Source organism: Ictidomys tridecemlineatus, chromosome 2, assembly GCF_052094955.1.
Source record: "Ictidomys tridecemlineatus isolate mIctTri1 chromosome 2, mIctTri1.hap1, whole genome shotgun sequence".
In the NCBI taxonomy this organism is placed as follows: domain Eukaryota; kingdom Metazoa; phylum Chordata; class Mammalia; order Rodentia; family Sciuridae; genus Ictidomys; species Ictidomys tridecemlineatus.
Window position 1 is genome coordinate 215105614 of NC_135478.1, and position 19418 is coordinate 215125031.

Here is a 19418-nt window from a genome sequence, read left to right on the forward strand (position 1 = left end):
GCCAGTCCCTGGGAGAAATCAGCCACAACCCAAAGCAGAGGGTATTAATGTAGAAAGAGTAGGGGTCTTGAATTAATTCTTTCATGAAGGTCTAAATCAAGTAACTAATTCAAGAATTATAAATAGTATAAGGAATAAGAGCTGCAGATATAAATTATTAAATAAGAATCACTCTCACACATGTTGCAATAACTGAAACTTGTTAATCTCAGGGTACACATCTGCGATAGCTACAAAGATCAGTTCACTAAGCAAACTTAGAAAGCCAATTCAATTGTAAGGATAATGTCTAACCGACCTAATCAGTGGATACACTTTTTTCAAGAGTTCATATTCAGCATATGAAGATTGTAACTTAAACTGAACAATATATAATTTGTTTATACCCTACCTTTAAAAATAAATTTTATGACAAAACTCATAAAAGAAATAAGGCACTGAAAATCATTCAGGTATTGTTGATCTAAAGGGAAGATAAACACCCAAGTGTGTCTGTATGATACATATATGATATATGATACATGCATATGATATGTATATACATATGTACATACACCAGCAAAATTTGGATTCCCATTTAGTTTATCAAGCCTGCATCTTTGATATGACTGAACTCTACAAACAGAAACACACGTTAGCTTAACTATCCTGCCCACAGCCTTTGGGGCCCTGGCTGCTCCTGAACAGTCTAAAACCCCATGTTAAAAATTATAAAATCTGGGCTGGAGATGTGGCTCAAGCGGTAGCGCGCTCGCCTGGAATGCGTGCGGCCTGGGTTCGATCCTCAGCACCACATACCAACAAAGATGTTGTGTCTGCCGAGAACTAAAAAATAAATATTAAAAAATTCTCTCTCTCTCTCTCCTCTCTCACTCTCTCTTTAAAAAAAAATTGTAAAATCTATATCATGTTAAAGATTTGGTTAAGTGTTAGAACAAGTAGAAAAATGCAACATGGGAAACTGAAAGATAAACATTAAAGTAAATAAAGAGAGGTCAAATTCACAGTTAATTATCAGGGTTGTGTCCCAAGCTGAACTGCACCTCTCTATCATCAGAAGCGTTTTAACCCTCACGTTCAAAAGTAAGCTTATTACACAGCTTCACAGTCCTCACAATCACAATCTATAAGATTTTTATGTCTTACTGCTGGGAAAACAAAATAAGAGAGGGAGCAAGAGAGATACCAATACAGAAAGAAAGACCTTAGATTGCCTGGGTCTCTCATGGAAGTAAGGAAGGACCCCACATGCAAGTCTCTGAATCTGAGCCTATAATGACCCAGAGGCTAACTGAACCCCTAGAAATGGTTTTCACTAACTGGAGAGCCAAGAGAGAAATTACACACATAGAACAAGGCCAAAATCATGTCTGTCTCTCCTGGCTTCGTATTTGAGAATGTCCAGTTCCTGTACTTAAAATATCAGTTCTAAGTGAGGACAGTCTGGCAATCCTGCCAAAACCACACACATGTTCTCCTCCTCTGCCATTTATGTCCTTTTGGCTACAATTCTAACCCATGTCTTAGCATCCACTGATAGTTAAGGAAAACATCTGGTCACAATCCCCCTAAATAATGTCCCAATTTAACTTGTTTTTAAGCTATTCATATTTTCCAAGAAAATGTGCCCCTATTTTCCTTCACATCTCCTCAAAACTCAGTTTCCAAAGCCCTTTAATTATCCGGACTGATGTTCCCTGGCTACATGGAGAAGTCTTTCCATTTCTTAAGCTGTTGGGAAGAGAATTAAATGTGGACTTCAGTTATAGGCCAAACCATTCCAACTTTGGTAGAAGGGCCTTAAGTTTTTCATGTGGTAACTCTTCTTTCTATTTTAGCTATTTTCTATCCAATTTCTATAAGTTCAAATAAATACATCTGTTAAAAGTATTATATTTCTGTCTCAGTGGTTAAGTGCCCCTGAGTTCAATCTCTGGTAACCCGTTCCCCCCAAAAAGGATTACATCCTTGTTGTTTAAACTGCATCATTACATTATAAACTCAATTATACATAATGAACTCAGCTTAGCTAAAACCTCCTATATGTAAGGGACATTTGATTCAATTGAGCAGTCATGGTATTTACTAGAAACTTTATTAAATACAGAATCACAATTTTAGGTGAAAAAAACTAGGAAGACAAGGTGGAAACATATTTTAACCAAATAAGAAACTTGAAAGCACATATCACAATTGGTCAGGATCTTGGTGCTACTGAATGAATGGACTTAGCCTAAATGATGTGGCGTTCAGTCTACTTTAAGGCTGAAAGACCCTTGAAATCTTGGCCTCATCAATGGCAGGGTACAACATAGCAGGGATGCTGTTTCAAGTGTAGATGCCTGGGCCTTCTCCCTACATTTAGTTCATCGGGATGCCTGGTGTGTGAGCTCTGAAATTTTGCCTCTAACATGCACCTGGAGATTCTTGTGCATACAAAAGTCTGAAAACACTGTCATAGAAGACAAGTGGAAAATAACACAGAGAAAGCATCTTCTCAGTAAACCACAACATTTAACAGAAATTGAGGCCAGAACTCAGAACCAGATGTTCCAGGGAAGATGCACAACAGCACTATCTATAACTCTAGGCCCTTGGTTTGGCTTGAGATGAAAGCTCAGTAACTAGAAGAAAACACTGAGGCAAAGCATTTATTTAGGCATCTTCAACTCCCAACCAGGTGAAGAAATTGGCTTAGTTCAAACCTCCTACACATAAGGAATATTTGATATCAGGCCAGACATCTCAGGAGGTTTTCTTTCCACTGAAAGACCATATGCTTGATGCTTTGGAACGCGTACATATTCCATCTTCTCATAAGTCGTTTACAATTAACTCGGATGATTAAAATAGGGGATACATGCCTTGCTAGTGTGAAAGTTAAAGACAGCTTCCTAAGCTCTGGAAGCAAGCATAAAATCTGAGTCTTTAAAGAGGGTTCACGGGGCAGGTTCCGTGGGGGTGGTGCTATTACTCTCACAGCCCCGGGGACACAGGAACTCAAATGCTGCCCTGTTATAGGAAGGAATCAGCCCAGGACTCTCCAGCCAGAATTGTGTTTCCTGTGACTGAGGAAGATGCTCCGGGGCTCCTTTCTGCTGAAGGAAGGACTCTCTAACCTTACATACGCCATCTTCAAGCTCTTCTGGAGGCAAGTCTGGGTTCCTCTCCACATGGAGGTTCCAGCGATCTAGCTGTACAATGGTCCCGTCCTCCACCTGGCATAGGATCTTAGAGACCGGCTCATCTGTGTAACCCTGAGGACAGAATCAAAAAAGACACCCGTTGCTGTGGGGAGTGAAGCAACGCCTCTGATCCTACAGCATGCAAAGAAGGGTCCTTCTGCTATGGCTCTGCTTATTTTGATGTTAGCGAGGCTGGGAGAGCAAGCTGCTTTTCTCCAGGTATTAAAACACCAGGCAACACCTATAGGCAAGGGACTTAAAACACTCACTCTTACTGATTTAAGCTGAAAAATATTTTTTTTTTTGGCACCAAGAGCCAGTGGTGGGCATTGAGGATGTCATGCTGGAGGGCTGTTTTTATTGGAGTAAATAATAGGACTTTCATTCCACTTACTAGAGCAACTTGGGGGTACACAGAACAAATGTGTGTAGAAAAGGAAGAATCAAGGCAGGATTCCAATCAATCAGTTTCTCCTACTATCATTCCATCTCAGTCACCCCTTCCTGGTGGTGTCTCAGTCCACCATCCTTCTGTGACCTGAGACAAATCAGACTGAGGAACCTCTTAGGGAGCTACTCATTCCTCCTGGATGCATTGTGGACAGTGTGATTATTAACATGTGAATCATTAATTGGGATGTGAGAAATGAGCACTGATAATTCCTCAGTTGCTGCATATGAATATATTTACTTACATACTGCTGACCATAAACCACAAAGCAAAATGAAATTCTATAAAAGGTTAATGTACCCAAAGGCCAGATTAATGTCTGCTGAAGATCATTTTCATATGAGATGGAGACTTATGTGAGTAGGTAAAAGGTGGGTATGTATGGCGGTATACGTTAGTATCTTGTGCCTTCTTAATATCTTAGTACTACTCAATCAATAATAACAATAGGATGGCCAGTTAGTGACAGGAGAACTACTTCCCCCCACACTTGCCTTAAGATGCTCCATAGTGGGAAGGAGAGTCGGATACCTGTATAGCCAAAGCCATGATAACACCAATCAGAAAAAAAAAAAAAAAACCCATGCTCAAAAAAGCCATAAGGTAAGGATTTTACTGCCCAAAAGTAGGACTGTAGATCTAAACCTTATTTATTATTCTAACCAGGGCTGAGAGCAGGATTAATTCAAATTTGTAAGGACTGGAGACCAACCCCCCGCCACTATGTCCTAGTGGGCACCTCTTAACACCCCACACCTGTGTATTGACCACACATTTTCCTCATTCTGAACTTTCCCTTCCCTCTAGCTGATGGTAAGTTTAAAGTGAAGAAGCTACCAAATAAAATCAGGGTTCACGGGTACTTTGACTCCCATTTCTAACTCATCTCTTGGGCACCAACAGCATCGTGCCTCCCTCTTCCCAAGCATGTGGGTGATCCAGGAATGCTGTCTGCTCCTGTGGCAGGGACAACCTCTGAGAGCGATGCTTACCCCACCCCAGTTGAGAGTTCGAGCCAGGTCATTGCCAGTCCCCAGAGGAAGGACCCCTACAGGAGGCTGGGGGCTCAGCTGCAGCTCATCCAGGATGGAAAGGATCCAGCCCACCTACAGACACATTGGGGACCAGAAGACAGAAAAGAAAGATAAATAAGTTACAAAGAAGACTGTTTGAGGGGAGGCTGTGCAGAACTAAACCAAATGATTGCTGAGGTTTTATTTCTCTTGCAAACACATGTTTTAATCCAATATGTAGGGGACAGAAAGGCCACTTATCTCAGGCAGTTTCAAAAAGGTAAATCTCTTCATAGGAAAAGGACCATGCTTTATACCCATCATCTGTGTATTTAGCTAGATATGTGCTCTAAAATTTAGGAGAGTTACTGTAACAGGGCACAGGAAAATCTGACTATATAACCTTGATTAAATTATTTAACTTCACTGAGACCCATTTACCTATTTTGGAGTGGAATAATAATGCCTACCTCACAGGATTGTTTGGAGATTAAACTAAAATGTGTATAATGCCCTTTATATGATCCAGGGCCTGTAAAAGTACTTGTTAAATGATGGTTGCCCTCCTCAGCATTGGAAATTGTTTTTTTCCTAAATATCCACGTAGCCTCTTTAATGAAACATTATGAAAAGATAATTATGGGTGGACCTAGTATCTATTATAAGTTTAGGTAGAAAAGAGATACTTATATACTAGAATAATATACCCCATTTAATCTTTTTCTATGATAAATAATACTTAGGTTGTGGTCTTATTATAACCATTTAGAAAAATTACCTCAAACCTGGAAAAAGCAAAAAGGAACCTGCGTATCTTTACAATGTCATACAAGAATAGTGTTTCACAGGCCTACATAAGGAATTTTATAACTGTAGGTTAACATGGTAGAACTGCAAATGTCAAGAAGAGAAGATTAAAGGTTGTGGTTATAGTTCCCCATGACATTAACCAATTTGTCTCAAGTTTAGGAAAGTACTGTGGTCTGAACTACACATTTCTTCTTCTCCTCTACTTCTCTCAGTCAGCTTTACCATTTTACTGGGTCCCTCATTATAGAGCCAACTAAATTTGACAGGTATTCATTCCATATTTGTATGAGAGTCATGTTTTCTTAAAGCATTCATAGCACAGTTAATGAACCCATTCCAGTAAAACACAGTTGAAAGGAAGAGATAACTGAGTTAGTCTAAGATAAAAGGTAGAATGTCTGTTCTCAATAACAAGATAGCATGCTTAATGGTTTCCTAGGCACTATGCCTGAGAAGAATCCTGCAATGAGTTGTCTTATTAAATTTTAAAACACTCTATAGATGTAACTTTCATTCCCATTTAATGGATAAGGAAGCTGACCTCCTTAATATCACACTGTTTATGCAATACAGGTGGCATTTAAAATTAGATATGACCAACACCAATGGCCACCCTCTTCACAACGAGGTAGGGAATCTTCAAGAAAAGAACCAAGCCCAGTTCAGGATGTGGTCTGAGTGTCCCAGAGGCAACAGCCTGTGATTTTGGCCTCTTTGAGGCTAGAGAAACCTTAGAAACTGATGGATTAAATTCAGTTATCACACAAATTTATTGTTCAAGGTGAAGAGAGATCACGTGATTTTCTGACTAAAGAAAATGGCCGAGTCAGAGGAGTGTATTTCTCCTCTTGACTTCCATCTAAAATCCTTTCTCCTCCTTCATATGATTCCTTCCCAGGATGTAAGCTTCGCCTGTCAACCAACAAAGTCTAAGACTGTGTTCACCCTCTGAAAAGGCATACCTCTACATTCACTCAATGAGTCACACTAAAAATCCAGGTAAAAATGTCTATCTGCAGAATGTCAGAAAGTTCATTCATTCCTCCAAACTGGTCATTTACTCCTAGGCAATTCATTAGATTTTTTTTTTTTTTTTAAAGAGTGAGTGAGAGAGAGGGGGACAGAGAGAGAGAGAGAGAGAGAGAGAGAATTTTAACATTTATTTATTTTTTCTTAGTTCTCGGCGGACACAACATCTTTGTTGGTATGTGGTGCTGCTGAGGATCGAACCCGGGCCGCACGCATGCTAGGCGAGCGCGCTACCGCTTGAGCCACATCCCCAGCCCCAATTCATTAGATTTTGATCCCAGGGCTTCTTTAGCATTTTTTTTTTTAACATATAGTACCACCAAAGCTGGCCAAAGAAAGAAAAGAAAACAAAACACCAGGTGCTAAATTGGTTCTGATGACCAAGCTAGACACTCTTCCTGTATTGTTGAAAGTAGAGACAAACACAGGAAAAGCCAAACACCTCCATTAAACTACTAGAAGAGAGTTTAAAAGGTCATGAAAAAGAACAAAAATGCTCAGAAAGCCCAACCATCAGGGATCACTGATTACAGATACAAACAGCTCAAGTAGAACCAGACTTGCAGATATACAATGGAATTTAGCAGAAATCTAATGCAACATCCAATGAGATGTTGAAAGAGTGATACAGAGATAGAAAAAGGAAGTCTTCTCTTCAAAACTTCTCTGAGAGATGATCATTCAACCTCCCCTTTTTGATTTGTGCTCAGAGTGAGCCTACTTTAAGCAGATTTAAATTAGAATTTTGTCTGCTTATGTTTTGTTGAAATCTCTCTTCCTGACAAGGATATTGCTGTGAGTTTATGCTTTCGACATCCCATTTCATTCCAGACACAGCAGTGACAGAGAAAAGGTAAGACAAGGAAAGGGTACAGGGCGGTTGGGGACACGTCTTCTTGGAGCAGAAACCCACAAAACACAAAGTGGCAAAGCTGAGGTGGAGGCTCGGAGCAACCTGCTCCTGGTCCTGGAAGGAGCAGAGTCTGTCTCCTTACAATGGGGAATAAAAGCAATACAGCAGGAGGCTGTAATGGCCCTAGGCTCCCTCTTGGCACAGAAGAAGAGATGTGGAACAGAGAACATGAATGACCCCTGTCCCAGGGAGACCTGTTGTGTCTGGAAGCAGCAGAAAGAGCCTGTCTCTGATTGATGCTTGGCCCAGCTTCCCAGGAGCTCACTGATGTACCCCCACCATCATCCCAGGGTGGGAGCCTTAGCCATCCATAGGAAACTCAGCTCTGGTTTGAAAGTTCTGGAAACAACTCGAAGCTGCCTGAAAGGGATAGTGAAGTGATACAGAGATAGAAAAGTAAAATCAAACAACTCTCTCTGAAGATGAACCTACAAAGAAAAACTCTAAACCACAGGAGGAATGCGAATTCTAAAATGTAAGAGGATTAATTTACTGCGGAGGAAATGCAAAAAGTACAAACGACTTTGAAAAGTTTCCCTTGACTTGATGCTGTTATCTTCTAGAGGCCTCTGATTGGCGTAAGGCTTTGCCCATATGCAGACCTTCCTAGGCTCTGCTCCTATTTGCTTTCTCGGTGGGAATTGTCAAGAATTCTGGTGATGCTGCCACAAGGGTTCTGTGGGCACCTGGGGATCTCTCACCCTCTCCTCTCTTCCTACGTTCGGCCTACACAGCAAAGGAAAGGGTAGAGTTGATTTGAGTGTAAAGGTGTTTTGCTTTAAAAAGTGGAAAAACATTTTCTATCTCCGTTTTACAGTAGCCAAGTAATCTATCGAATATCCAGGATTTCCCTGAATACAAGCAGACAATCTTGTATTTCCCCATTGTCAAATGCCGCCTGCCTTTTATGACACAGATTTTTTTTCATGAACAACTAAAGTTAGGCTGATATGCTCTGGCTAAGGTGGGTCTCTCTTTCCTTGGCTCAGCCCTGAAGAGTTTTTCTTTTTCAACAGCTACAGATTACTGCTCAGTAAAAAAGCACCCTCAGAAGGTAGCATCAGGCAGTGCAGCAGCGGTGCACAGGACACAGGAACCCCACTGGGGCTGAGGCCCAGCTCCACCACAAACTGGCTGGGGAGTCACTTAATCTGTTTTTCCCTCCTCTGTGAAACAAGAATAATAACAATACCTGTGTCTTGGTGTTATTTTACCTATTAAGATATGTGTCAGTGCTGGGGTTGTGGCTCAGTGGTAGAGCGCTCAGCTCACCTAGCACATGGGAGGTGCCGGGTTCGATCCTCAGCACCACATAAAAGTAAATAAGTAAATAAAAGGTATTGTGTCCAATTACAACTAAAAAAATAAAAATAAATAAAAGAAATGTGTCGACATGGCTTAGCATGTGCCTCACAAAGAGGAAATGGTCAATGAACATTAGCTACCATGACTCGCCTATATTTTTCTTCTTCATCAATAAAGATCATTTACTAGAAGTAAAATACCCACTTCCCTTGGCTCCACTTAAAGAAAAACCAAGCCCTAAGTTTTCAAATCAGCCCCACCTTTGTCTGACATCAGCAGCTTTTCTTTCTGAGCCTATGAAGAACAATCCAAACCCAGCTGCCCTGCAGTACAGGGACTATAAAGAAGAGAATGGTCAGGAATACACCTACAAGAGCAGGAGAGATACAGGCTCTCCTGTAATAATCTGTGTCTTTGTCCTTATAAGAGCAAAACTTAAAAAAAAAAAAAAAAAAAAAAAATCTCAGGCCCCAAGGCTGTTATTGAAGCTCTGCCTTCATGTAATCAGCAAACTGCTCCTGTTGGAATTCCAGACAGCCGACTGCAGGCTCGTGGGCAGCTGCTCGTTTGGCCAGGGCTTTACCATCCCAAATTACCTCCACCAGCTCACCCAGCTCCCTTCCAATTAAATTATTTAATTCATCGCAACACATAGCACCTGGCATATTTTCCACCAGAACTGAAGAAAGTTATCTTGATTGGGCCAAATCATTTTCCAGCTTGCAGAACTCGTTCCTTACTTCGTTAAGAAAAGCAAGGCTGACAGATTGAGAACACCAGGTCCTCCGCCTCGGCCCTGAGCAGTCCTGCCGCAGCAGCTGGCCAATGCTGCCACCACCTGTCCGTTTTCAGCTTTAGCAATATTTTGAGCAATATTTTCCTTCTTCAGTATACTAACATTAGACGTGGCTGAGAGATGCAGATGACAGTGAACTGGCATTTTTTTCCAAAAGAACAGATGCACGTTGCACTGCCTGGTGGTGTGAGCAGTAGAAAAGTAAAGGGCACTCGTACTGAGAAACCAAAGGAGAACAAGGGCAACATTCCTCTGAAAGAAAATCAGGGCACAGCCTTGGACCCTTCCACAGCCAGCCCTGGATATCTGTGGGCTCTGTATCTGAGGATTCAACAAACCGTGAATTAAAATCTTCTGAAAATACAACTGGGGCTGTGCTGAACATGTGTGCATTTTCTTGTCATTATTCCCTAAATAATACAATAACAACTATTTACACAGTATTTAGATCATACTCAGTGGTGAAAGTAGTATAGGGGTGATGTTAAGTATATAGGACGTTCCATGTAAATATTATGCCATTTTATACAAGGGACTTGAATTGCCTGTGGAGTTGGGAACACAAGAGATTCCTGGAACCAATCCCCACTGCATGGAGGAAGAAACTACCATTCTTCCTTCTGATATTCTAATTTATGCAATTAATAGTTTACAAAGTTACCACTTATACAAATGTGTTTTATATTCACCCAAAAGAAATCAAGAAAAGGTCAAGATATACACTGTGTTTTGAAACGGAATGAGAGTTTGGGGACATTCATTGATTCACTCACAACAAATACATACTGAGAATATATCTCATGATTGCTCATGAGAAAGGAGAAGACCTAGGTAGGCTGAGATTGAGAGAGGGAAGGGACTTAGAATGGTCTGCTTATTTCTGTCAATTAAAGGAAAATCATAATTCTTTCCATGCTGTGGCTGGGGAAAACCAGGGTACAGGAGCACCTTGCCATCTACGATGTCTGCTAATCTAGGGAAGCCAAATGAGCAAAAAATAAGCAAGAAGAGCAGATGCCTAAAATCAATTTAATCCAGACTTTTAACAAGAAGTCACAGTTGTTAAATGTGGTCTTTGTTCCAAAATAATACAAAATCTCTACATATTAAAAATTGTTACACTAATGTGATTAAGGGTTAATATATCTTCATCATAATCAGTCAAAAATACTCCATCTCAGATTCTTCCCTGAGTCTTGTCACCACACTGGCAGAATTCTGACAGCATTGGCAGTGACAGATAGGCTCACTAACTAAGGGCTGAATATCTTATGTCAAGTATATAACTGACACTCTTGAGAATTATACTCCACTTGCCTAAAGCCAGCAGATTTTCTTCATGAATCCATCAGGCTGCCTCTTCTTTATATAAATTCTGCCTCCAACAAACTAAAAGTTTCATATTCTAAACAAATAAAGCAAAAGATATCAATCCCATGCCATGATAAACATTTCATAAACCACATTTGGTTTTCACAAAGCACCTTCTTTTAACAAAGAGAAATGAAACCTGGGTTTACATAAAGTATAAAATAAGCAAAGTTTGGATTCCAAGTAATTGGATAGCAGAAGCAACTTCTGAAAGAAATCATTTCTGGGGAACTCTTCACCAATTCTAAGGGTAAATAAACTATTTCTATTTTAGGTCTATCTATTGCAAGTGATGGGAGAGACCCAAGTGTAAACAATTAGCACATTTTTCAGTTATGTGGAAGGATGTGAAAACTGAAGTTAGCATTTAACACATAGAAAAAAAATATTTAGCCTTTTGAAATTACCATTAATCATAGCATTTGATGAGAAGATGCTAGAAAAGACCAGATGAGAAAAGTAGAAGGAGAACCAGATCATCTACGTGTCACAGAGCAGAGTATCAAGGGCACGAGAGAGTTCACAGACACCTAACACTATAACTGGTCATGGCCCTTAGAAGTTCACTTCAACTGTACAAGTCTCACTATTATTCTGGTTATTTTCCTAAAACTCCTTTCTTGAAGTTATCAGTTACTTCATAGTCTCCAAATTCATGTTTATGTTCAGTCTCCCCTTAAAAATTTAACGACTGCTTCACTATTGAAACTTTTTTCTGGTTTATTTTCTTGACAGAGCACACTCTGATTGCCATTCTAGTCTCCTGTCTTTTCATTTTCTTTCTGGACTTTGGCTTGAGTTCCATAATTATGCATTTGGATGTGATTTCCCCTCCCTCTCTATCCTTTACTTGTGGTACCCCATGTTTGCGAACACCTCTGATTGCAGAGAATCTCTCCATAATGTGGACTTTGTTAGTACTCAAAGTAATGCAGTGATTTCTACACATATCTGCTGAGTAGAGGAAAGGGAAGGAGGAGGAAGAGGAGCAGAAGTCTAATGGGAGTTTCAGTGGAGATAGGGAGATTTGGAGGTGGAACACCAGATACAGTGGTGAATTCCACAATTTGGGGATATAATAGGTAGCTGGTGTGGATTTCAGATAAGGAAGAGGACGAACTGTGAATTCTGAATGCCAGGCATTTCCTCAACTTCTCTGTTGCTGTCACTAGATTTGGAGGAGAAAGAAGGTGAGTGGCATGCTGGAGTCATATAGTAAGGCAAGCAGGTTCTAAATAATGAAAGTGGCTGTAATAAAGGCTACACTTTCACTGAAGACAACTGGGGAGTGGTGAAAGAACACAGTGTAATTAGCCCTAGAGGATTTGCTTGGATGTAATTGTTTTAAAAGGAAGTTGGGAAAACTCTACAATGGTGTTTGGGCTTAGAAAATGATGTCCCAAGGTATGGCATTTTGGCATGCTGACAGCTTTGAACTGAAGGACACTGGAAAGGCCACAGAAGCAAGGTTTCTGTTTCTCTCTGACTTTCTCCTGGAGTCTTGCAGTTCTTCCCTTCATTTTCTTCCACTGTGAGTCAAAGAATCCAGAATTCCTCTTTGCTAAGGAAGGTCATAGAAACCTTCCCCCCCACACACCCAAAGCAAGCCATAAAACCTAAAAATATTGCTTCAGTTTTTCCCACCTTCCTGGTTAGGAGCTGACCATAAAAATATTCCCTGACCTAACTTTCTAATCCTAAGACCCTCATTCCCCCAAGAGGTTCTGCCCTATACTTGGGAGGAAGGAATTCTACACAAAGAATCCAAGAAGTATCTGAGCATACAGCCCTCGATGGGCTCCTCCTTCAGATCAGACCCTTCATGTCCATTCACATTTCTACCCAACTGTCCATTCTTCATCAAATCTAAGCATAAAAGCTAATGATTTTCCCTAGGACTTTGGACCTTCAACTAAAGGTTCCTTTGTCACATAAAGCTTTGATTAAGTAATTTTTATGCTTATTTTCTTGTTAACCTGTATTTTGTTACAGGAGTGTCTGCTTGTAAAAAAAAAATATGATGGGGAGGAGAGAGATCACATCCTTGCTACCCCTACACTAGCATAAATATATCACTAGAACACTAGAACCAACTGAAATTTAACTAGCATTCTGGGGAATAAAATTCCATGACCAAATCCATTTTGGAAAACACCAGACTAAATGTTGTTAGGATTTTCTTTTAGCTGTAAGACTTTACAATTAATTTCATGAGGTAAAAATTTGTATTATGACCCTGAAGAATGGTAAATACCATTTTCCCAACTGGAAAAAAAAAATGTTTCCTCTTCACCAAGTATATTGAGGGACCAATGGTGTTCTATTTGGCTCCAGTTGCATTCAAGAAGCTGTATTATGTGTTTCTGTGCTATGTGAGGAAATTAAAGGGGAGATTTTGTGGCTACTTTTGAGAATGAAACATGCTAATTGGGGACTTCAAAGAAAAACTGAAGATAGTTCATAAGACAATCCTAGATCCTAAAAAAATCAAACTCCAAATCCAAAATAAAAAGGCACTGGACAGAACAAGCTGTCATGATTCTCACTTCTTTACCTTGGCTTAATATATCCACAAAAGTAGAGGCCAAATGGAGAAACAATTAAGACATAATAAATGGGGAAAACATATTCAAGATAGTACGCTTTAACCCAATTCTGCGTTTTCTTCACAAATGAACACAAATGGAACCAATTAATAATCTTTAAGGCAAACCAACATTTGTTTTGGTTATTTAATTTTATTGCCACTAGAAAAAAGGCAATAATTCAAGTATATTCATATATTTCTTTTTGCTCACTTGACCAACCATTACAAATGAACAGAGAGAGGCCGAGTAAGATGGCAGCTGAGATCCTCCAGTGATGGGCTCCTGCAAACATGCCAATTGCTATTTATGCACTGAACTACCTTCATGGGAGCTAAGAATTCAGATGAGAGACTATAGTGCCTGGTTTTAGTAAAATAAAAACAAAACATTCATTGATGAAAGAAGAAAGGAGTTACCCATATCACCTCTTGCATAACTCCAAGAAGCATATAAAAATGTACTTCCCACTTCGGGGAAGGAAAGGGAATTAAGCCCATACCTTAGACTTGAAACCCAGTTCCAGGCCCCCCACAGCAAAGCCAGATGCTAGACAGATGCTAGACAGAGCCCCACAACCACTCTCCCAGATCAATACCCTCAAATTGAGCCAAAAGAACTGCATCAGCCAAGCAGCTAACTGCCTCTGTCACCCCTCTTCCCAGCAGAGAGTGAAGCAAGACACCACCTGCTTGCAGGGCACAAATGCCAGCACAGGACTTTGTCTTGGAGTTCAGTGCTAGGCCCACCTTGGTGAGATCCAATACCAGGCAGAAACCAAAGGACCCATAACCACACTCAAGTTTGCAAATGGAGCCTCTAGACATAACCTGACATCAGATAGAGAACTACAAGCCAGTAGAACAGATTCTAGTTTTGTCCTGCATCATTGTCAGACTTGGATTATGCTAGGGTAACCCCCCACCAAGACTATGCTGTGAGACTCAGGTGTGACCCAGCTTAGCATCTGCCTTAGTGGCCAGGGGACTGTTTCCACTACCCAATCTCAAAACTCAGGCATTCCAGTTGTCCCTAGGCCACTGCTCACAGATAAAGCCTCTAGATCTGTCTCAGTACTAGGCAGAGACCCATGCCCTCATAGAACAATCTCATGTTTTGGCCTCTGTCACTGCCCCATTGCAGTATGGTCCTGGGTGCCCTCCTGAGTTTACAGGTCCTTGCACCTAAGTGTGCATCTCTGAGCATTATCTCTGGTAGCCAAGAGCCTGCCTTCACCAGTACTACCCCAATCGTGGGCAGCACCGTGTGGAAAAAGACTCCATATGCTAGAGGGTAGGACAGGGTAGCTCTCCTGACATTTTGCCTTAGAAAACATCAGGCTGGTGAAACCTAACAATGGGCAAATATTAACAACCCCTATTCCCTTGCCAATGATGGCAGAGAGAGCACCTCTGGAATAGCACAGCCCCAGTCCATTAGACTTCTGTCAGGGTCAGCATGCCATGGGTATGGCATGGGAGCCTGGGGCTGTTCTCTGTCAAGCACTGTGGATAAATCACCCAGGACTACCCCAGTCCTAGGGAAAGGCTTGGGAGGATGGGCTACCTTCTTCTGTAATCCCATGGTTTATGCTAAACAACATATCAAGAGTGGATTTGGAACAAACGTGAACGTGGTTCTCCCTCTAGTGTTGAAACAATGACAATATACCGACAACATACTTGAAAAGATCCTGGGCTTAGGGTGCCCTCTAAGTGCTGAGATAACACAGGAGACTACAGGCTCAGAGAAAATAAGGAGCCTACTTAGAATTTCTGTCAAGACAAAAACAATGCCAGATTTCAAAGGCTGGAATCTCTACCAAATCTTCAATGCCCAGGTGGCACCACACACCACGCATTAAGAGTTTTCAAGAACACATGATCTAATATAATGGTGAAAATAAGACACTAGAAACTAACCAGAGCGTCACCAGCGTGGGTGAACACTTAGATTCAGAATTTTAAATGGCTGATTCAAGGAGACTTAACAAGCTCCAAGAAAAGACAGAGAAGTAATTCCATACCCAAGAGAACAATATAACAGATAGAAAAAAAAATTTAAACAAACAGAAATCTGTGAAATGAAAAATACACTAAGTGAAATTTAAAAAACAATGGCATCACAATGGCTTTATCAATAGCATGATAGAACAAACTGAAGAAAGAATCATTGAATTCAAAGACAGTCTACTTGAAAATACGTGGTTAGAAGAGAAAAAAAATAAGAAAGGGAAATGAAAAATGCCTATGGGAACTTTGAGACAGCAATGAAAGAGCAAATATTTGGGTTATTGGAGTTCAAGAGGAATCTGAGACTGCCAAAGGGTAGAAAGCTTATTCAAAGAGGAGATGATGAAAACTTCTCACACTTGGACTAAGATACAAATATCCAGTCAGATTCAATTCATCCAAGTCAATCCCAAGACAATATTATAATCAAACTCTCAAACATAAAAGATAAAGAGAAGATTCTCAAGGCAGCAAGAGAAAAGAAATAAATAACCCTGAAGTGTGTCTCAGTTCTCCTGGTAGCAGACTCCTCAGCAGGAATCTTAAAAGCCAGGAGACCTGGCATAGGTTTGCACAGTATTAAAGAGGAAAACATAAAAACAATCAAACATGGGGCTGGGATTGTGGCTCAGTGGCAGAGCGCTTGCCTCGCACGTGTGAGGCACTGGGTTCGATCCTCAGCAACAAATAAATATAAAATAAAGGTATCTACCTCCAACAAAAAAATTATTAAAAATAAACAAACAAACAAATTTCAGCCAAGAATATTTTACCCAGCAAAGCTATTCTTCAGAAGTAAAGAAGAGTCGAAGACATTTTCAGAGGAAAAAAAAAAAAAAGGCTGAGAGAATATATCTCATATCTCCACCAGGTCTGTCTGTCTACAAGAAAAGCTAAAGGAAGTTCTTCAAAGAGGTGTTAATAAGGATAAAATTTTGAAAGGTAGAAAACTCACTGAAAAAAATAACAATATAGACAAATTCAGAATGCTCTAATATTGTAAGAATGGTGAGTAAAGTACTCATGTTTTAATATGAAGACTAAAAGACAAGACAATTAAAAATAACAGTAACCACATTAATATGTTAAGAGAGAGACAATACAGAAAGTTGTAAAATGGGATACAAAAACCACAAAATGTGAGGAGTGCAAGTGTGGTGTTTTTAATTAGTATATATTTTGTTTCTTTCTTTATGATTACATTAAGTTGTTATTTAAAAGCTATTTCAAAATAGCTTTTTATAATCAAAAGATGCTTCTGTAAGCCTCATTGTAACCACAATCAAAAAATTTGCGATAGACAAAAAATAATACGTGAGCAATTAAAATGAACTACTAAAGTAAATCATTTAACCACAAAAGGAGATTGTAAGAGAGTGAGAAAGAAAGGAACTATAATAAAATTAGGAAATAAGTTATAAAACAACTATATTAAGAACTTTCTTTAGGGTGGGAGTATAGTTCAGTTGTAGAATTCTTGCCTAGCATATCAGAGGCTCTGGGTTCAACCCCCAGCACCACCAAAATAATAATAATAAATAATAATAATAATAAACCTTTACCTACTGATAATTATTTTAAGTGTAAAAGGATTAAAATTTCTAAATAAAGTCACAGTAAATGGATAAATTTTAAAAAATTATATGTTGCTTATAAGAAACTTACTTCACCTCTTAGGACATTCATGGACTAAAAGTAAAGGGATAGAATAAGATATTTCAGGCAAATGGAATCCAAAAGCGAGAAGGAGTAGCCATACTTATATCAGATAAAATAGATTTTAAATCAAAAGCACTAAAAAGACAAAGAAGGTCATTGTATAAGGGGTTGATTTAGCAACAAAAAAAATTCTAAACACATACACCCAATATTGGAGAATCCAAATATATTATGCAACTGTTATTAGACCTAAAGTGAGAAAGAGACTCTAACACAGTAACAGTAGGGGAGATTAATTAATTACCATTTCATGAATAGACAGATCATCTGGACAGAAAATCAATAAAGAAATGGCAGAGTTAAATTGCACCCTAGTCCACATGGACCTAGCAGACATCTACAGAAAATTCCAATCATACCTCCAGAAAACCTAGCCTTCTTATAGCATGTGGAGCATTCTCCATGATAGATCACACAATATAGGTCACAAGTCTTAACAAATTTAAAAAAAGAATGATGTTATATTAAGTATCCTTTATGCAACAGTGCAATACAACTAAAAATTGATTAAAAGAAAAAAATGCAAATCATACAAATAGGAAATGAGACAACTTAATCATGAACAACCAATGGATCAAGGAATAAATCAAGAAGGAAACTGAAGACAAATGAAAATAGATATACAACAAAACAAAATCTATGGGATATAGCAATATCTTATAGCAACAAATATTTCCATCAAAGAAGCAGGAAGATCTAAAATAAACAATCTATTGCTGTATTTATTCTATTGCTGTATTCAATCTATTGAAAAAATCTGGAATTAGTAGAAGGCAATAATAAAGATCAGAGCAGAAATAAATAAAGATTACAAAAAAATAAAATATAAAAGATCAATGTACAAAGATCTGGTTCTTAGATAAGCTACACAAAATTGACAAACCTTTAGCTGTACCAAAAAAAAAGGAGAGAAAAGACACATCTAAATGAGACTCAACAATTTACACCAAGAAACAAACAGGATCATTAAAGTTTTATGAACAATATGCATGAATAAATTTGATAACCTGGAAAAATGAAGACATTCCTGGAAACATACACCCTATCAAGAGTGAATCATAAAGAAATTTAAAACCTGAACAGACCTGAACAAGTAATTATATTGAATCAGTAAGAAAAAATTTCCCACCAAAGAAAAGCCCAGGATCAGAGGGCTTCACTACTGAGCTATACCAAACATTTAAAGAACAAATACCAATTTCTCTTAAATTATTCCAAAAAGTCAAAGAGGAAGGAATTCTTTCAAACATATTCTATGAGGCCAGCATTATTCCAATACCAAAACCAGACAAGAAATAACGAATGAAGAAAACTACATGCCAATCTCTTTGATGAACATAAATGGAAAAATCCCCGAAATACGAGTAAACTGAATTCAACAGCACATTAAAAAGAATATTCTTCTATACCATCAACTGAGATCTACCCCAGGGATGCATGAATGGTTCAATTTATGCAAATTCAAAAGTGTGGTAAATCATTTCCACAGAATAAAATCATTTCCACAGAATGAAAGACAAAAAGATCATCCCAAAACAGGCAGAAGAGAAATTTAATAAAATTCAACATTTCTTCATGCTAAAAATGCAGAACAACTTAGGTATAGAAGAAATGTATCTAAACATCATAAAGGCAGTTTATAATAAACCAACAATTAACATTATAATGACTAAAGAGAAGCTAAAAGTCTCTTTTTTAAAAAATCTGAGAAAAAGACAAGGATGCCCATTTTCACCACTTTTACTAAACATAGTCTGTGAGTCCTATTCAGAGAAATTAGGCAAAAGAAAGAAGTGGAGGGTATATAAATGGTAAAAGAGGGAGCTGAACTATCACTGTATGTAGATGACGTGATATAATCCAAAGACTCCATAAAAATTATTAGAATTAATAAACAAAGATGGCAAAGTAGCAGGATTTAAAATCAACACATAAAAATCACTACTAGTGAATTATCTGAAACAGAAATCAAGAAGGCAATACAATTCATTATAGATACAAAAAATACCTACGAATACATTTAACCACTCAGGTGACAGATATCTACAACGAAAGCATAAAACAGTGATGAAAAGAACTGGAGAGAACATTAAAAAGTAGAAATACACCATCAGTTCATGGATTAGAAGAATCAATATTGTTACCATGTCCACAATACTACCCAAAGCAATCTACAGATGTAATGGAACCCTTACCAAAATCATTGACATTTTTCACAGAACTAGATAT

General features: G+C 38.8%; 1 protein-coding gene across 12 annotated transcripts in view; it reads right to left on the minus strand.

The window, feature by feature from the left end:
- Positions 1-19418, minus strand: part of Dgki (diacylglycerol kinase iota) — a 425847-nt gene that overhangs the window by 180495 nt on the left and 225934 nt on the right. For all 12 annotated transcript variants that reach the window (XM_078040589.1, XM_078040592.1, XM_078040591.1 and 9 more), the window contains 2 exons: positions 4629-4742; positions 3120-3257 (listed from right to left, as the gene is read on the minus strand). In XM_078040589.1, the coding sequence (XP_077896715.1) occupies positions 3120-3257; positions 4629-4742 (252 nt within the window). The remainder of the gene's footprint in view (positions 1-3119; positions 3258-4628; positions 4743-19418) is intronic.